The sequence below is a fragment of the Artemia sp. Qi Xiang Cuo genome, chromosome 15 (assembly GCF_049724085.1).
Source record: "Artemia sp. Qi Xiang Cuo chromosome 15, ASM4972408v1, whole genome shotgun sequence".
In the NCBI taxonomy this organism is placed as follows: Eukaryota; Metazoa; Arthropoda; class Branchiopoda; order Anostraca; family Artemiidae; genus Artemia; species Artemia sp. Qi Xiang Cuo.
Genome location: NC_142808.1, coordinates 9,100,048 through 9,116,128, shown reverse-complemented (window position 1 = coordinate 9,116,128; position 16,081 = coordinate 9,100,048). Strand labels below are relative to the sequence as shown.

Genomic DNA, 16,081 nt, shown 5'->3' with positions numbered 1-16,081 from the left:
GACAATTAACAGCCAGTGAAAAAATTGAAAAATTATGCAAATATTTCGGTCAAGACTTCCGCTTGACCGTCCTCAGTGCAGAATAAAACTGATAAAAATATAAAAAACAAACCTTAAAATAAAAACACCAAACTAAAATTGGACGACCCTTTCTTAGTAACGGTGAACCCTTTCACCGTTACTAGGAAAGGGTCGTCCAAGTTTAGTTTGGTGTTTTTATTTTAAGGTTTGGTTTTTATATTTTTATCAGTTTTATTCTGCACTGAGGACGGTCAAGCGGAGGTCTTGACCGAAATATTTGCATAATTTTTCAATTTTTTCACTGGCTGTTAATTGTCCTCGTTTCCTTTCTTCGCGATTTTTTGTTTAACAGGATCTGAGTAGAGGGGAGATGTCTCTTCAACCACAGTGGGGGGACGTCATCAATAATAGTTGAAAGTAATTATTGACTAATTCTTTTTTGGTCATACTAATCCGAATCGTAAGGAAGCTTATAGTACACCATGCATGTAGAGCCCAAATAAGTCTATTTGTCTACCAGTGGCGCAATTTCATTAACGCCTGGAGAGGGCAAAGCTGGAGCCAATTTTCCCGAATCATGTAAAAATGACCGTAAAAACTGAAAAATGAGCCATATAGTACCATAAAGATATATTCAAGAAAACTGACCCGTTCCTGTGGATGCTTGAATTATGCAGGCTTATCAAAGTTTTGACAAGATGTTTGAAGAAACTAAATTTCAGGGGTGGGACAAACTGGGGTTTGGGGGGGGGGGTCCGAGGCTGGGAGGGGAAGTTGCCCCCTTTACCCCATAGCAAATTAAGCCCTTGTTTTTATTGCTTGTATCTTAATGATTTTTACGATTAAGATACAATAATTTAAGGCTTTTTCTTAAATGATCCCTGAAATTGAGGGTTGGTGAGAGTACCTTTGACTCTCAATACAGATTACCCTTGCATGACCCAAAGTTCATTAAGGTGTAACATATCCACCTATCAAGACCCATCTAATCTATGAAGTCTCTATTATAAATGGGTTACTGACCTGATTTGGGGCATTCGCCCCTCGTGCTACACTTATCATTACACGCCTGAAGATGCATTTTTGGGATGTTTTTGTCTGTTGAGACTAATATTGTTTTTTTTTACATTTTGGTCTCTTATCACCTGGGTTTAGGGACAGTCAATTTTTCTGAAAGGGTAGCAGATTGCCCTCTGGTTAGTTTTAGCCGATCAAAAAGGCCCTAAAATTCGGAACTAGGGATCAGAAGAGCCTGCTCCCTACTTGCCACGATTATTCGTTTTATCTGATAGTCCCCAGGAAAGAGAAAACACATGTACACGTGGGAGACTTTTGACTCTACTAAGACAAGGCTATGGCGTAAATTTTGACACACATTTTGTGAGATTAAATGACCACTCAAAAAGGATTACTGCTTAATCATGATATTCACCTTCTCCATGTTTGTCAGTAAACTGGAACGCTTGAACAAGACGAAGAGTTTCATCAACGGAGCGACCAACTGGGAGGTCATTGATGGTAACTTGACGAAGAATTTGTTTTGGATCAATGATGAAAAGGCCACGGAACGTTACACCTTCATCTTCTAAGTAAACTCCATAAGATTTGGCAACACTGCAATTCTTGTCAGCTAAGAGTGGAATATCCATATTTCCAAGGCCACCCTGTTTTCGTGGAGTATTTATCCTAAAATGACAAAGAACTATAAAAATGTGAATTAGATAAAAGATTAATTTCTTGTATGACAAAATAAACTGGAATAAAGATAAAGCAGGTGGTAGCTACGGAGTTTAAACCTCCGATTCGATTACAAGATCCCTCACCCAATGTCTCAATGCTCAAAGCCAAAGAGTGTGCCTGACATTTTCTGAAAAGTTATTGTTCTTTTAAATTTCTTATGTCTTCTTTTCAACTGGGCAAGTACTCAGAGACGAATGTACTTCATGAAAATAGCAAAGGCCGGCAATGATTCGGACAAAATGCAATGATTTGGACATATACCCCAAGCTCAAAGAGTAGTAATTATATATTTTGCAAATAATCTGTTGCTTTTGTACAACGATAGTCTCCACCTCTCGATCTTCATGCTCTTAGAGCGAATTAACAGGTATAATCTTACTCAAAGCGCTTGTTTGATTATTTTTTTCAAATTCATCATGTTTGAACCGTGCACAGGGTTTGGTTCTTACTAGTCGTTTTCAATATGGCCTGTCACGTTCTGTGAAGCTCGTTATCTCTACTTTTCGAAATTGAAGAATACTTTATTTTGCAAAAAAAATAGGAATGCGAAATGTGGAATTGGAACAATTAGATCACAACCCTTTTCTTATGTAACAACTTGATTATCTTTACTAGTCCCTTGGCTCCACCTTTTGTCACTTAACTCTTACCAGTGTAGGCTTTTTATGGACTCAAACTTGGGTAGGCGAAAATCATTGGTAATCGGCAAGAGTACAGATGACTTTGCTTTAGTTTGTGCTAGCATTCTGTGTTTTATTTTATTTACGCCGGAGCTAGTAGTCAATTTTTCCAAAATAATACAGAATTGATCCAAATCGAATGTTATCAGAAACTCAAATTCCTACTTTATCTCTTCTCATCTTTGCAGAAGATTAATCAATGTATACTAAACATGTTTTATGCTAATTTCTAAATTCTTGATCTTGGCTGATTCCAAGATCTTACTTGCCTATTTGCGCTTTACCGTCCTTTTTGCATCTTTTGTTCTGGTTTCGTCTTTCTTGTTCTCATTCTTAATTTTCGCAAAAAAGCGGGGGGGGGCAAAAACAATGACACAATTATTGTTTTTAGTCCTTCTATTCTTTGATCTAATGAAAATTCGAAAATTCGGCATTTCTTTGTAGAGATAGCTACTTTCTCAACAAAGCTTATTCTATATGGTATGATAGCCTAAGATAATCACTATCTGCAAAGTTAATGAATTTACATTTTTTCTACTAAGAAATACAAAAGATCTTGGTTTTAGAGAAGAATTACAAACATATGTTTTTGCGTTTTGTTCTACAAAATAATAATACCAAAAAGATAATTTGACGATGTCAAAATAAAATTACGTATCTGGACTTTTTTTTCCAATTTTGAGGTTTGAATACAGATGTAATTGCCGATAAATCCTGCTTTGAATGTTCTACATACAGCTAGCGCGAAAAGCACTGATCTCACATAAAAGTACTGGCAACGTCACAAAAGGTATCGTGGATCTGTTTAAGAGGTGCTGGTGAAAAAATAAAATCGCTGCAAGTAAGGTTTCGGCAAAAACATGTCGGCCCACGCCGGGCAAAGAAGTTGAGGTGAAGACAGTTGAGAGGGAAGTCGGGGTCTGTACTGCAGATTACTGTTGATTTAAGTAATAATTTGGGTTAAAGCCGATGTTTAACAACACAACCAGGTGATCAAATACATGCTGTATGTGCATATTAACTTATTCAGGACAGTGCACGTACACCAACTGACAGGCTTTGGATCCTGATGCCCAGAAAGCAATTAACCTTGCTTTTTCTTCTGGAGCAACAGCTAAAGTCTCTAAGTACACAGAGCCTAGAAGGAAAATGATAAATGTAGCTTGTTTGGACCTAGGCAAAAATCAAGTTTTAGTAGTACTTGCTGCCTTCTCTCCCTGGTAGCTCATCTGGAAGCGTTGTTGCACCAAACTCACAATCAGTCACAACACTCACTATCACAAACAGTTTTTTTTTTTGGCAAATTGTTTAAAGTATTTCTTGATTATCCTAGGCATGTGAGAACAGTTCTTACAAAATTTTCTTAAAAACAGGTTTCAAACTAATGTAGGTGCAGTGACCAATTTGCAAAGGCTGACAAGCACTAACCCCAACTCAAATGCTCCCAACTCATCCAATCAACCAGATCCATTACTGTTCTCAGTCAGTTTCTTTAAAACTATAATTGACATCCTAACACAGTCCTGCATTAAAAAGGGAGACATTCGTTTCTACGCTGATACCTCAAAAGAAGACCGGCTACACAGAAAAGAATTAGTAGAAGAAATCAAGAAAAGATCTGCTGCTGGTGAGCAAAATTTTGGAATCAAAAATGGTTGTATAGTGACAAAAAACGTGCTAAAACGGGGAGCCATTACCCCAAACAACAGAATGGCCCTTTAAAAACCTATTCCCTGCCTCTACATAGTATTAACAAACAAAGTAATTTATAAAAAATAGATTATAAAAAAATAGACAGATCCTTCCTTGGTATATTGAACAAATGCTAAAAGAAAAAGGTGATAGGGGGCGTGATCATTTAAGATTTAAAACCTTCGATTCTTGGTTAAATTTTAGAAGAACTAGAAATAGAGCAACTAAATTCCTTCGTTTAAATCGTCAAGAGGTGGAGACAAATGTTATAGCATCAGTCCAAAGTTGCCCAAAAAGATTTTGGAAATATGTGAGAAGGAATCAAGTTTCACAAGTTTCACAAATTTTTTCACATATAGATGATGATTTTGTAAAATCACAACTTTTCAATAAGGTATTTGGTTCAGTTTTTACTCAAACGCACACCAAAACACACACTCAGTTTACTCCTCCAGATTTAACAAAAGAATTTGATAATTCAGAGTTTACAGTCCAGCAGGTTTATCCGACACTCCAACATCTTGATCCAGGAAAGGCAACAGATATTGATGGATTTTCCAATGTGATGTTACGTGAACTTGCATCAGTGCTTGCTGGACCACTCACATATCTCTTTAATCTTTGTCTCTCATCTGGTAAATGTCCTTCAGCTTGGAAAAGAACTATCATTAGGCTGTTGTACAAGAATGGTTCAAAGTCTCATTTCAATAATTACAGACCAATTTCAAATACATCAAACTTTTCCTATATAATGGAGAAAATTGTGGTGAGTAGAATCCAGGCACATTTTGAGGAAAATAATTTATGGCATTCTGCTCAGCATGGTTTCCGTAAACGATTATCTTGTAACACACAACTTCTTGAGGTGATTCATGATTTTCAATTGATGGCTGATAATGGTATTTTGTTTGATTGTATTTATATTGACTTTTTCAAAGCATTTGAGAAAATTTCCATCCCACTTCTTATAAACAAATGTCAACTATATGGTATTGGCCCACAAACTAAAGCATGAATAACGGATTATCTTACAAATAGAACCCAAGATGTTGCAGTAGGTGATGCTCTGTCATCACCTATGTCTGTCATCAAGTGGAGTTCCACAAGGCAGTTGTATTGGGCCAGTACTCTTCTGCCTTTTTATCAATGATTTGCCAGGCGTTGTTAGGAATTCGACCCTAAAAATGTTTGCAGATGATGTAAAAATCTACAGGTCAGTCATGAGTGAACATGAGATTTCTTTACATCAAGAGGATTTGGTTGCTCTGGGCCAGTGGTGTACTGCAAACTCTATGTTCATTAATGAAACCAAGTGCAATGCTGTGCACTATTTGCGTAGACTCCCTCAACATTGCCATTACTTTGTTGATGGTAAATCAATTTCAAGTGTAGAATATGTTCGTGACCTTGGAATTTGTTTTGATTCAAGTCTCAAATTTAATAAACATGTATCTGAAATCACCCATAAGGCAAATTACCAATTACTACGTCTAAGGCGAACTTTTTCTAAGTTTGATCTTCATTCACTGATTTCACTTTATGTATCCACTGTACGTCCAATACTTGAGTATTGCTCATTAGTATGGTATCTCCTTAATAAGAGAGATAGAGAGAGGGTTGAAAGAGTGCAACGTAGGGCCACCAAACTCATACCATACCTGAGTCATCTACCTTACCACCAGAGGATGCAAAGACAACAGTTGCCTACTCTCCAGTTCAGACGTGATAGAGCCGACCTAATAAATACATTCCGCATTGTTAGGAATATTGATAATACCACTCCAACTCACTTTTTCACTTTTACAGAATACAGTACTACCCGTCAACACTAATACAACATTTACATACTACGTTCACAGAAAAGAATAGGCCAAACCTCTTTGTCTAGCCGAGTGTGGAAGACTTGGAATATACTTCCATCGGAAATAGTTGCAAGTGCCACGGTCCAGCCTTTCAAAAGTAGTTTAGCCTCTTCAGATCGCAATCCATTTTGAGAATATTTTTACTTTTGTATTAGCTGATTTGTGACAGTGTGTTTTCAGTTAGTTTGGTATGCTACTGTATGTTTCAGTTATTATGTTTTCAATGTTTTCAGTTACTGTATGTTTTTGTTATGTCATCGACATTGTTATAGACTTTTATAATTGTTTAGTGCGACAAGCTTGTTAAAGCTTACTGTATTTTGGTATTAATAAATAAATAAACAAATAAATACGCTACCAAAAAAAGAAGAAAATAATTGAAATTCATGCCTTGTTTTTTTCTTCAGAAAATTTAATCTAGATTTGTATTTCGAGATCACATTTTTTACTAATAATTTTTATTGAGATAGCAACTTGTCTGAGCAGCTGGACCAAGAAAATTGATAACAGAGATGTAAAGCTCATAAGCACATCGTTTTTGCTCCAAATGGCTGGAAGTATGTGTAGGAATGGGTAGCACCATAAGATATGTCTAACCGGAGTTAAAGGCACCCATAACATCCAGCATCATTGGAGCTGCGCAAACGCAGAGATAGTAGAGGTCGGCTTGTTTATGAAGACATCTATTTTTATAATTGACATCTCCGAAGTGAAAAAGAATGCTTTAGTACATCTTCGTGGAAAGAAAGTCATAACATCACAGCATCGATCCGAATATAAGAACTCGAACATCACGAAGACTGACAATTTGATCACATGCCAGGAAGATACGAAGTTCGAGGTTGATTCGGGTAACTTGCTAATTTTATTATGAATAAGTCTCAATATAGTAACCATGATACGTGGTTTTGACTTGTCAACTTTTCCACTAGAGTAATGATGGAGCAACAAGACTAAGCCAAGTTTGATGATTTTCGCTAAAAGTAAGTAAAACGAACAGGGGAAAGTTATTTTTTATTTGGGACCCTGGACTAAAACTGTTCTATCTAGTGTAAAAGTTTCAAGGTCGTAAGAATATTACCCTTTAAGTTATTCAATTTAGTATCCTTTGAATTTTTTTTTTTTTTTTACAAAACCAAGATTCTGGTTCTGCCTTGACACCAACGAATCCATGTCACCTTTCAAAGGTTGTTGGATCTTTGTTGAGATAATACCTAGTAAAGAAGAAAAAATCTGAGAGAGAGAGAGAGAGAGAGAGAGAGAGAGAGAGAGAGAGAGAGAGAGAGAGAGAGAGAGAGAGAGAGAGAGAGAGAGAGAGAGAGAGAGAGAGAGAGAGAGAGAGAGAGAGAGAGAGAGAGAGAGAGAGAGAGAGAGAGAGAGAGAGAGAGAAATGGAGAGAGGAGGGGGACGATAGGAGTAAGACAGAGTTGAGAGAGAACGACAGATAGACAGAGAGGGAGTGCAGAGAAAACATGATTAAGGTTCTGTGTCTTACCATGCGAAATGACTGAAGTGCGAGTCTGTTGAGCAACCAATGACTTCGACACCAATATCACGGAACTCTTTAACTCTGTCTGAGAAGGCGATAATCTCGGTGGGACAGACAAATGTACTAGAAGAAAATAGCCGCTCGTCATAACAGCATTTTTATTTATATCTCTTAGATTAGAACACACGTGAAAATAAAACAAAATAACGATTTTGGCTGCACAAGTGAATGCAGCCTAAAGGTTCTTCAGATTTTTCCAAGAACAGTATTCTTCAAGAATTTTTTCAATTACATTTTTGAAACAGTGTTTTGTCAGTTAGATGCTTTCATTACCTTCTTGAACCGAATTTTTATTTGGAATTCAAAAATAGAATCGAAACTTTTAGCGCTACTTAAGTTACCACGCTATGTAGGTTTTAATGCGTGCTTAGTAGGGGATTCAAGCAAATCCAATTCTAATGTCATTTATGACCCTTTTCTTAAGGCGAAATTGACATACCTTCTCACTATTCTTTTTTTCACAAGTGAATCAATTATGCATTGTATTCAAGTCAACAGTTTGACAGAATAGTGGCAATCTAATTTTATACACACATTTCAAAATTGAACTAGCACAAATCACTAAATAAAAAATTACTAAAGTAGAAACTACAAAAAGACCTTTTATGGTACAGTATTTAAGCCAGATCAAAATTCTGAAACACAAACTTCGTCCAAACTGATACAAAACCATGATAGACAGAAAAGCTGACGATGAATGGTTGACGTAAATTCAAATTGCACTAACCAACTCAAATTACCAGGGAGAGTGTAAATGCAATCTAAATAGCTGAATTGGTTAAGTCGATTCTGACGCAATCATATATATATATATATATATATATATATATATATATATATATATATATATATATATATATATATATATATATATAATCATTGACCCTTTTCTTCCTGATATGTGCATATAAAGGGCAATAAGGGAAGAATGATTAAAATCATTAATCACTAAACTATATATAAAAATATATAGCAGCAGAATGAGGCATCGGGAAGGATGCAATTTATCTTGAAATGTGTTCATTAAAATGACGTCAATCAAATTTTTTTTACTCTAAATTAATTCTCAAAACGAATATATATATATATATATATATATATATATATATATATATATATATATATATATATATATATATATATCTTAGAAAAGTAGAAAAGATCAAGAATTTAATATAAGGAAAAAGTTCTTTATATGCAGTTGTGCAGTTTTTAGTAGCAGCTGGCACAAAATTTCAAAAATAAATCGTGAGTAGAATATCAGTTAAGACAATCTAAAAAGACATGGCACCAAACAGCTTTAGAAAGTGTATTTTTCGTTGGAAATTTAAGTTTGAATTTTTATGGACACAAAATGATGTCATATCAACTAAATAATTGTGCTTATTTATTTCCATGGTTCAATGTGACAACCCGGACAGACAATTTTGTACTACCCTAAAAGTTCCATAGTAAAAAAACAAAACAAAAAACAATTAAAAAATCTTAAAATACCATGGTTTTCAGATACAAATAGACCTAAGACGAGCCAAGGGGAGGAGGAATTGCTCTTATTTTGAAATCCTTGACATTTTAAGTCTTTCAGCCCTTCTTAAGGCGTATTCAAATTCAACACCCAAAAAACATACCGAAACGAACGGCATTAACGATTTTCTGTATCGCCTTAAAGACCTGTTCATCCCTTTTAATGTAACAAAATTTAAACAGAAAAAAATTATCATCCATGCACTTCTGTTTTTTATGACTTAAGAAAAGCAAAAAAGAATAAGACGGGAATTCCTTGATCTAACATTAAAAAAAAAATTGTCCTAATAAAATGTAGCTACATTCATATTCAATATGCCTCCAATGCCATTCTTTTATTTTACCTGATTCGCGTAAAAGCCCCCCCCCCCCCGCACTTATCATCCGATACTGGTCAAAAATAAATGCACATCATATAAACAAATCGAGATTTTTCATTCTGCGCATTGAATAAGCACCTGGTTATATACATCTGTTGCCTCTATTGAACCATCATTTGAAGGAATCTACGAGTTCCGCTACCATATTGATGCGAGTCGTACACCACTGTAAACTGGCATAAATTTTAGGTCATGATACGTTTACATAATAAAAAGTACATATCGAACTTTCACCTTTAACATCTGAAATAATAACTATTTATAAAAGCTCCGGGATTTTAAAAGTCCCAGATTGTAAAAGTTATAGATGCAATTTTTTTTATCTATTGGTTAATTATATACTTACAAATCTAGAGGGTAGAAAAAAAAGACGACATATTTCCCTTTGTAATCAGCCAGGCTAATTTCTTTGAATTCTCCATTAACCACAGCCATTCCCTTGAATTGTGGGGCTGGTTTTCCAATAGCCGGGACGATGTTAGACATGGTTGCCTATAAATAAAAATGAGTAATTTAAAATTACAATTAATCATGGATATTATAATGCTCTTGCATGGATATTATAATACTCTTGCAGCCTTCCTGGTACTTTTGCCTTATAGCCGCCACACTCAAGATCTTGTATCGTGAACATGAAACAATAACCAATTTTCATGGTCTTTATACCAGACAATATTAACTTCGGCTCAGTGGGCTATATTGTAGCTATATTTTAATTAAATATTTAGTTGGTATTTTGGTTAGGTTAGTTTATGTTAAGTATTTAATATAACGCGATCTGGGCGGTATCCCCTTCCATAATTCTTTGTTGTAGTTTTCATAATTTTGCTGTTAAACCATTATATTTTCATCACATTTTGTTTTATTTCATTAGCATAAACCAAACTTCACTTCTCGACAGAACTTGAGTGTGGTGGCTATAAGACACAAGTACCGCCTTCCTTATAAAGTCACAAAACCATGTCAGACCATTCGAAAACAGATCGAAAATGTTAACGCAAGACTGTTGCACGGGTGGTCCTCCCTCCTACGGCCGTAAATAAATAAATATAAATGAACAATTGTTTAGTTGTGAGACTGTTGCACGAGTGGCCGTAATTAAATTTATATATTATTTAGTGGCCGTATAAATTTATTTATATATATATATATATATATATATATATATATATATATATATATATATATATATATATAAATAAATTCCCTCCTGCGGCCGTAAATATTTAAATATAAATGAACATTTATTTAGTTGCGAGACTGTTGCACGAGTGGCCGTAAATAAATTTATATATTATTTAGTGGCCGCATAAATTTATATATATATATATATATATATTATATATACAAAAATAAACAAATTCCCTCCTGCGGCCGAAAACAAATAAATATAAATGAACAATCATCATAAAATCACCGTAGAAACTTTTTACAAGGCATGTATGCCTTGCTTTTTTTTTTTTTTTTTTATTATTATTTTTATAGTTATAGACCTTGTGATTAATTAGAGTTGTCATAAAGCTTATTTAATGAAAGCTTTTGTTGTTTTCTCCATTTTTATGAGCAAATGCTTTACAAATTATGTGCTTAAATGTTATTGGTTTAATGTTGTGAAAATTGTTTTATAATCCCCCCTCCTATAGGCTATGGAGACTTTGCGGGGATTTGTAGATTGTAGTATTATTGTTTAGATAATTTCGAAGACCACACTGCCTTTCCATGACGATAAATAAAAGTGCAAATTAGGATTAAATCCTTTTAATAGACAGTGATGATGATAACAGTGATAGAAATTCAAAAAATATCAGATATTTCGGTCACATATAGAGTAAACGTCATCAGTAGTAAAACTACTGGTCACTGTATATGTGACCGAAATATCTGGTATTTTTGTGAATTTCTATCACTGTTATCATCATTACTGTCTATTAAAGGATTTTATCCCTATTTGAACTTTTATTTATAGTATTATTGTTGTATTTTTAATCGAAAATAAATCTATCTAATCTATAGGTTTTACAGTTTGAAAGCATGCTCGGCAAGATTAAAGGTACACGCGAGTTGTTATCGTCTGTATTGGAAAAACTTATGACCTGTTAGTAAGGGTGAAAGGTCGTTTTGATAAACAAACACTTGTTAAAATTTAATCTTCAATATTTGCATCTCTTGTATTCTTCATCGCTCCATTTTTGAAAATTCTAAGTAGGCCTAAACGTGATAAAAAGAGTATCCGCTTATACTTTTTCCTGTGTTGTAAATATTTTCGGCACTTATCGGTTAGCTGGAACACGCACGAGAAGTGAAGTTTGGTTAATGCTAATGAAATAAAACAAAATACGATGAAAATATAATAGTTTAGAAGCAAATTTCGGCCATATATTTGCAAACCGGGGGGGGGGGGGGGTAAAGCAAAGCATATATTAATAGGTAACCCGATTTCTCAGACGATCTAGAGAAAATAGAACAAATTTTCCCCTTAACTATCTTGTTTAATGGACAAATAGTTTTGTCACCATAGCTTTAATAAAACTGAGCTATTTATTGTGAGTGTTTAAGCGTTATGTATTATGAGTATGTTAGTGTTATGTACTATCGAGCTATTATAAGCTATTTATTATATATTCATGATTTATTATGAGTATTATGAGCTATTTATTGTCGTCCTTTTCGTTAAAAGTGTAATTTTGTAGTTTTCAGTTTTCTTTTCATTTATTTCCTATACCCCTCTGTGTATATCCATGTATTATTATTATTATTATTTATTTTTAACCCACACTATACAGAGGTACAATACGTGGAGTATCACGAGGAAAAACACAAAAAATGCGACACAAGACTATATATAAATCAAAAATTCCCAAATTACAGCGTAACACATAATAATTTAAAAGAAACGAGAGCAAAAAAAAAGAAAAAAAAAATAATAACGTGAAAGGAGGGGGAAAAGAGGAAAAGAGAAAAAAAAAAAAAAAAAAAAAAAAAAAAAAATGACAACATGCAGAATCTAATAAGCAGGCATTAATATTATCATTATTGGATTTTTAATCACTCTTTACAAATATAAATTGTAGAATGACCAAACAGAGAAAAACAACTAAACAAATAAAAGAAAAAGAAAAATAACTTACAACTGAAAAAACCTGATAAGGTGATGGTGCGGAGAAAAACGGATACAAGCAGTATTTGAAAGTTTTCTGTGTAGTTCTTCCAGTTTTTCAGTAATATTAGGAAAAAGAAATTTATTAATAATTACCCGGTTTTTGGACCAAGGTGGAAGAAACAACAAAAATTTACAAAATCTAAAATAATTAATCCGGATTCTTTTTACTCATTTTTCTTCAGAAGGAGAAAAATTCCAGAAGCAAAAAGAATTGAATGGTCACAAAAAGTTGAGTAAAGCTTGGCCAACGCAAGTTTATTATATTTACCTCTATTGGCAACAATCTTAGTATATCCTAATTTAATTTTCATATTAATATCTGAGACTGTGCGCTGGTGCAAGCTCGGAAGACTATTAGTAATAGAAATACAGAGCCATCGAAAAGAATCTACGAGAGGGATATTAAAGCCACTACAACGAAGGGAAGTACTAGAAATGTTATTAAAAGAGAGAAATTTACATTTATCTACATTAAGAGAAAGGCCTATGTCTGAAAAAAAAGTAGCAACACGAGAAACCATGTTAGATAAACCAGTTTTAGTACGGCTTATAAGAAGCAGATGGGGTGTTCCCATTTGAGCGCTTTCCCATTTGAGCGCCACGGAATTTTGTTCCATTTGAGCGCCATGGAATTTTGTTCCCATTTGAGCGCCACGGAGTACCATTTGAGCGCCAAACCCAAAATTGTGATTTTGCGGTGGATGAAGCGTGGTTTGCTGCCACATTGACCTGTAGAAATATTTATTGCCACGAAGACAACGAACAAAACTGAGGATTTTATTGGGTCAATGGTTGTGAAAATAACTTCCATTTATAGTATTATAAACTAAGTAAATATATATAGTATTTATGTATACCATATATATTTACTACTAAAGGTATATACAGGTACTTATGCATTATGCGGTATCCACCGCTATATACTGTATGAGGAAAACAGACATGAAGACCCGTCGGTAAATTTTTCGCAGTTGATATTATTGACATAAGAATAAAGTAAACATACCACTCGATACCTTTTTTATGCTCTTTCCAAATAGAATAATCATTTTTTCTGATATGAATTTTACCCCCACCCCTATATATACCAATTCAGGGTATATATTTGCACATTAGGGGGGGGGTAAATTTTATTTCTGATGTTAATGGGAGGTAAGTTTAAAATTTACCCCCACCCCCTAATGTGCAAATATATACCCTGGATTGGTATACATAGGGGTGGGGGTAAAATTCATTTCCGACAAAAATGATTATTATATTTGGAAAGAGCCTAAAAAGGCATCGAGTGGTGTGTTTACTTTATTCGTAAGTCAATAATATGATTTGCGAAAAATTTACCTGATCACCTAGCTATATCACCTAACATACGCAAAATATTATCTGGCGCTCAAATGGGACACAACTGAACTAATTAAAATACGGCGCGCAAATGGGAAATTCCCATTTGCGCGCCATGGCGCTCAAATGGGAAAGCGCTCAAATGGGATACACCCAAGCAGATCATCAGCGTAAGCCAGGTAGGAAACATCAGAAAAACCGGAGAGATAGGGAGCCGAAATCTTTGCCAGAACTCCTGAAATACACAAATTAAAAAGGGTCGGAGATAAAACTCCACCTTGCCTTAAACCTCTTTTCAATTTAATATTAGATGCAGGCACAGATTTCAGCCGAAGAAAAGAATTAGAGTACCAGTACCGAAGAAGCAAAATAACCGATAGATTGACACCGTAACCACGAAGAGCAGAGAAAAGCTGACTATAACATACACTATCAAAAGCTTTAGATAGATCTAAAGTACAAAGATATATACTCCTTCCCTTAGAAGAATTTTCAAGGAGCAAAGAAGATAATACACGATGTGCGTGTTGACAACCTTACTCCGGGCTTAAATCCAAACTGGTTATCTCTCTCAAGCATATTATTAGTCACAAAAGGTATTAAAACATGCTCAAGAACTTTACTAAAAGTGCAAGAGACAGTAATAGGTCGGTAAGAAGAGCAAATAAAAGGAGAGTTTCCCTTCTTTAAAATTAAAGAGACAGTACCACACAAAAAACTCTCCGGTACACTAGAAGCACAAATTCAGATCTGGAGAAGTATGCGTATATGGTTAATAAGGGGGGAGCCATCTAATAAAAGGTGAAATTTAGATATACCATCATTATCAAGATTATCTGATTTAAGTTTCTTAATTGCTTCAATTACAAATGAAAGAGAAATAGGAACACAGAGACGCTGAGATAGAGGGGTACTAAAAAAAGCAGAAAGAGAATGAGAATACAAAGAATGCACACAGTAATTAACATTAGAAAAAATAGACGAGTAAGGGTCATGCCAAGCAGATCCAGGAAGACAATCACTATTTGGTACATCACTTCTAATCGACTCAGAATTAATAACTTTTCGCCATTCTCTCTTTGACACTGGAAAATCCATACCACGATAACGCATAGACTTAAGATTTTTTTTATATTCCCTGCGGGTCTTACGCTTAAGGTCAGAAACAATACCACAGGGCGGCCTATCACATTCATTCCAAACTTTTAACCAAAAATTAGCTTTATTTTTCAAAGTTTTTAAATTAGGATCTAAAGACCAAATAGGTTTTTGCGTACCACGTCTAACACGTTGCAGCGGCACTGCAACTGCCTTGGCATCTTTTAAACATTTAATTATTTGATTATAATAGCAATCCAGGTCCTTTTTGCAATTCCCGTGTATAGGGCTCTGAAGCAGATGATAGGGAACTCGTATAGCAGACAGCAGCCTTGTTAGCGTAAACGCATAAAGAGGAACATCAGCTTTCTTCCAATTACTTTTTTCAAACCATTTTGAAGACTGGGGTACTTTGCAGAAACTAGTGGGGTTTAAATTCAGCGTAAGAGTAAGTGAGATAGGGAGATGGTCTGTATAGAGGGCATAAATAAACCATTATAGGTTTTACAGTTTGAAAGCTTATTCGGCAAGATTGAAACCACAGTTTATAGAATTAGCAGTGTGATCATACCCTATCTCACCCATTATAAAAACCCGGACCAAGGTGCGAGTGCTCCAGAGAACGTTTTTGCAGATATAAACATAAGCGGCATTAGATCTTTTCAAGGGTAGACAAGTCAGCTACTCAATAAGATACTAGGGTACTGTTCTAATATCTGTACAACACGTGGGAAGTGAAGTTTGGTTAATGTTAATGAAATAAACAAAATAGGATAAAAAATATAATAGTTTATGAACAAAATTGAGCTATATATTTGCACATTCGGGGTGGGGGAGGGGGGTGTAAAGCTTAGCATATATTAAATACGTAACCTAACCTAACCTTCCCCCTCTAAACCCCAAAAAACTAAAGTTTAAATACAGTTCCCAGAGTGAGAAACCCTGAATACTTGTTTAAATACCATCAGATAGCGTCAGATCTTTGCTTTTGTCGAGTGGATGCCTCTCGTGTTGTATAGATATCAGGGTTGCCACCG

General features: G+C 34.7%; 1 protein-coding gene across 2 annotated transcripts in view; it reads right to left on the bottom strand.

Annotated features, from left to right (window-relative positions):
- Positions 1-16,081, bottom strand: part of Prx2 (Peroxiredoxin 2) — a 50,142-nt gene that overhangs the window by 9,422 nt on the left and 24,639 nt on the right. For both annotated transcript variants that reach the window (XM_089101636.1, XM_089101635.1), the window contains exons 2-4: positions 9,795-9,940; positions 7,491-7,607; positions 1,454-1,707 (exon numbers count right to left, since the gene is read on the bottom strand). In XM_089101636.1, the coding sequence (XP_088957762.1) occupies positions 1,454-1,707; positions 7,491-7,607; positions 9,795-9,940 (517 nt within the window). The remainder of the gene's footprint in view (positions 1-1,453; positions 1,708-7,490; positions 7,608-9,794; positions 9,941-16,081) is intronic.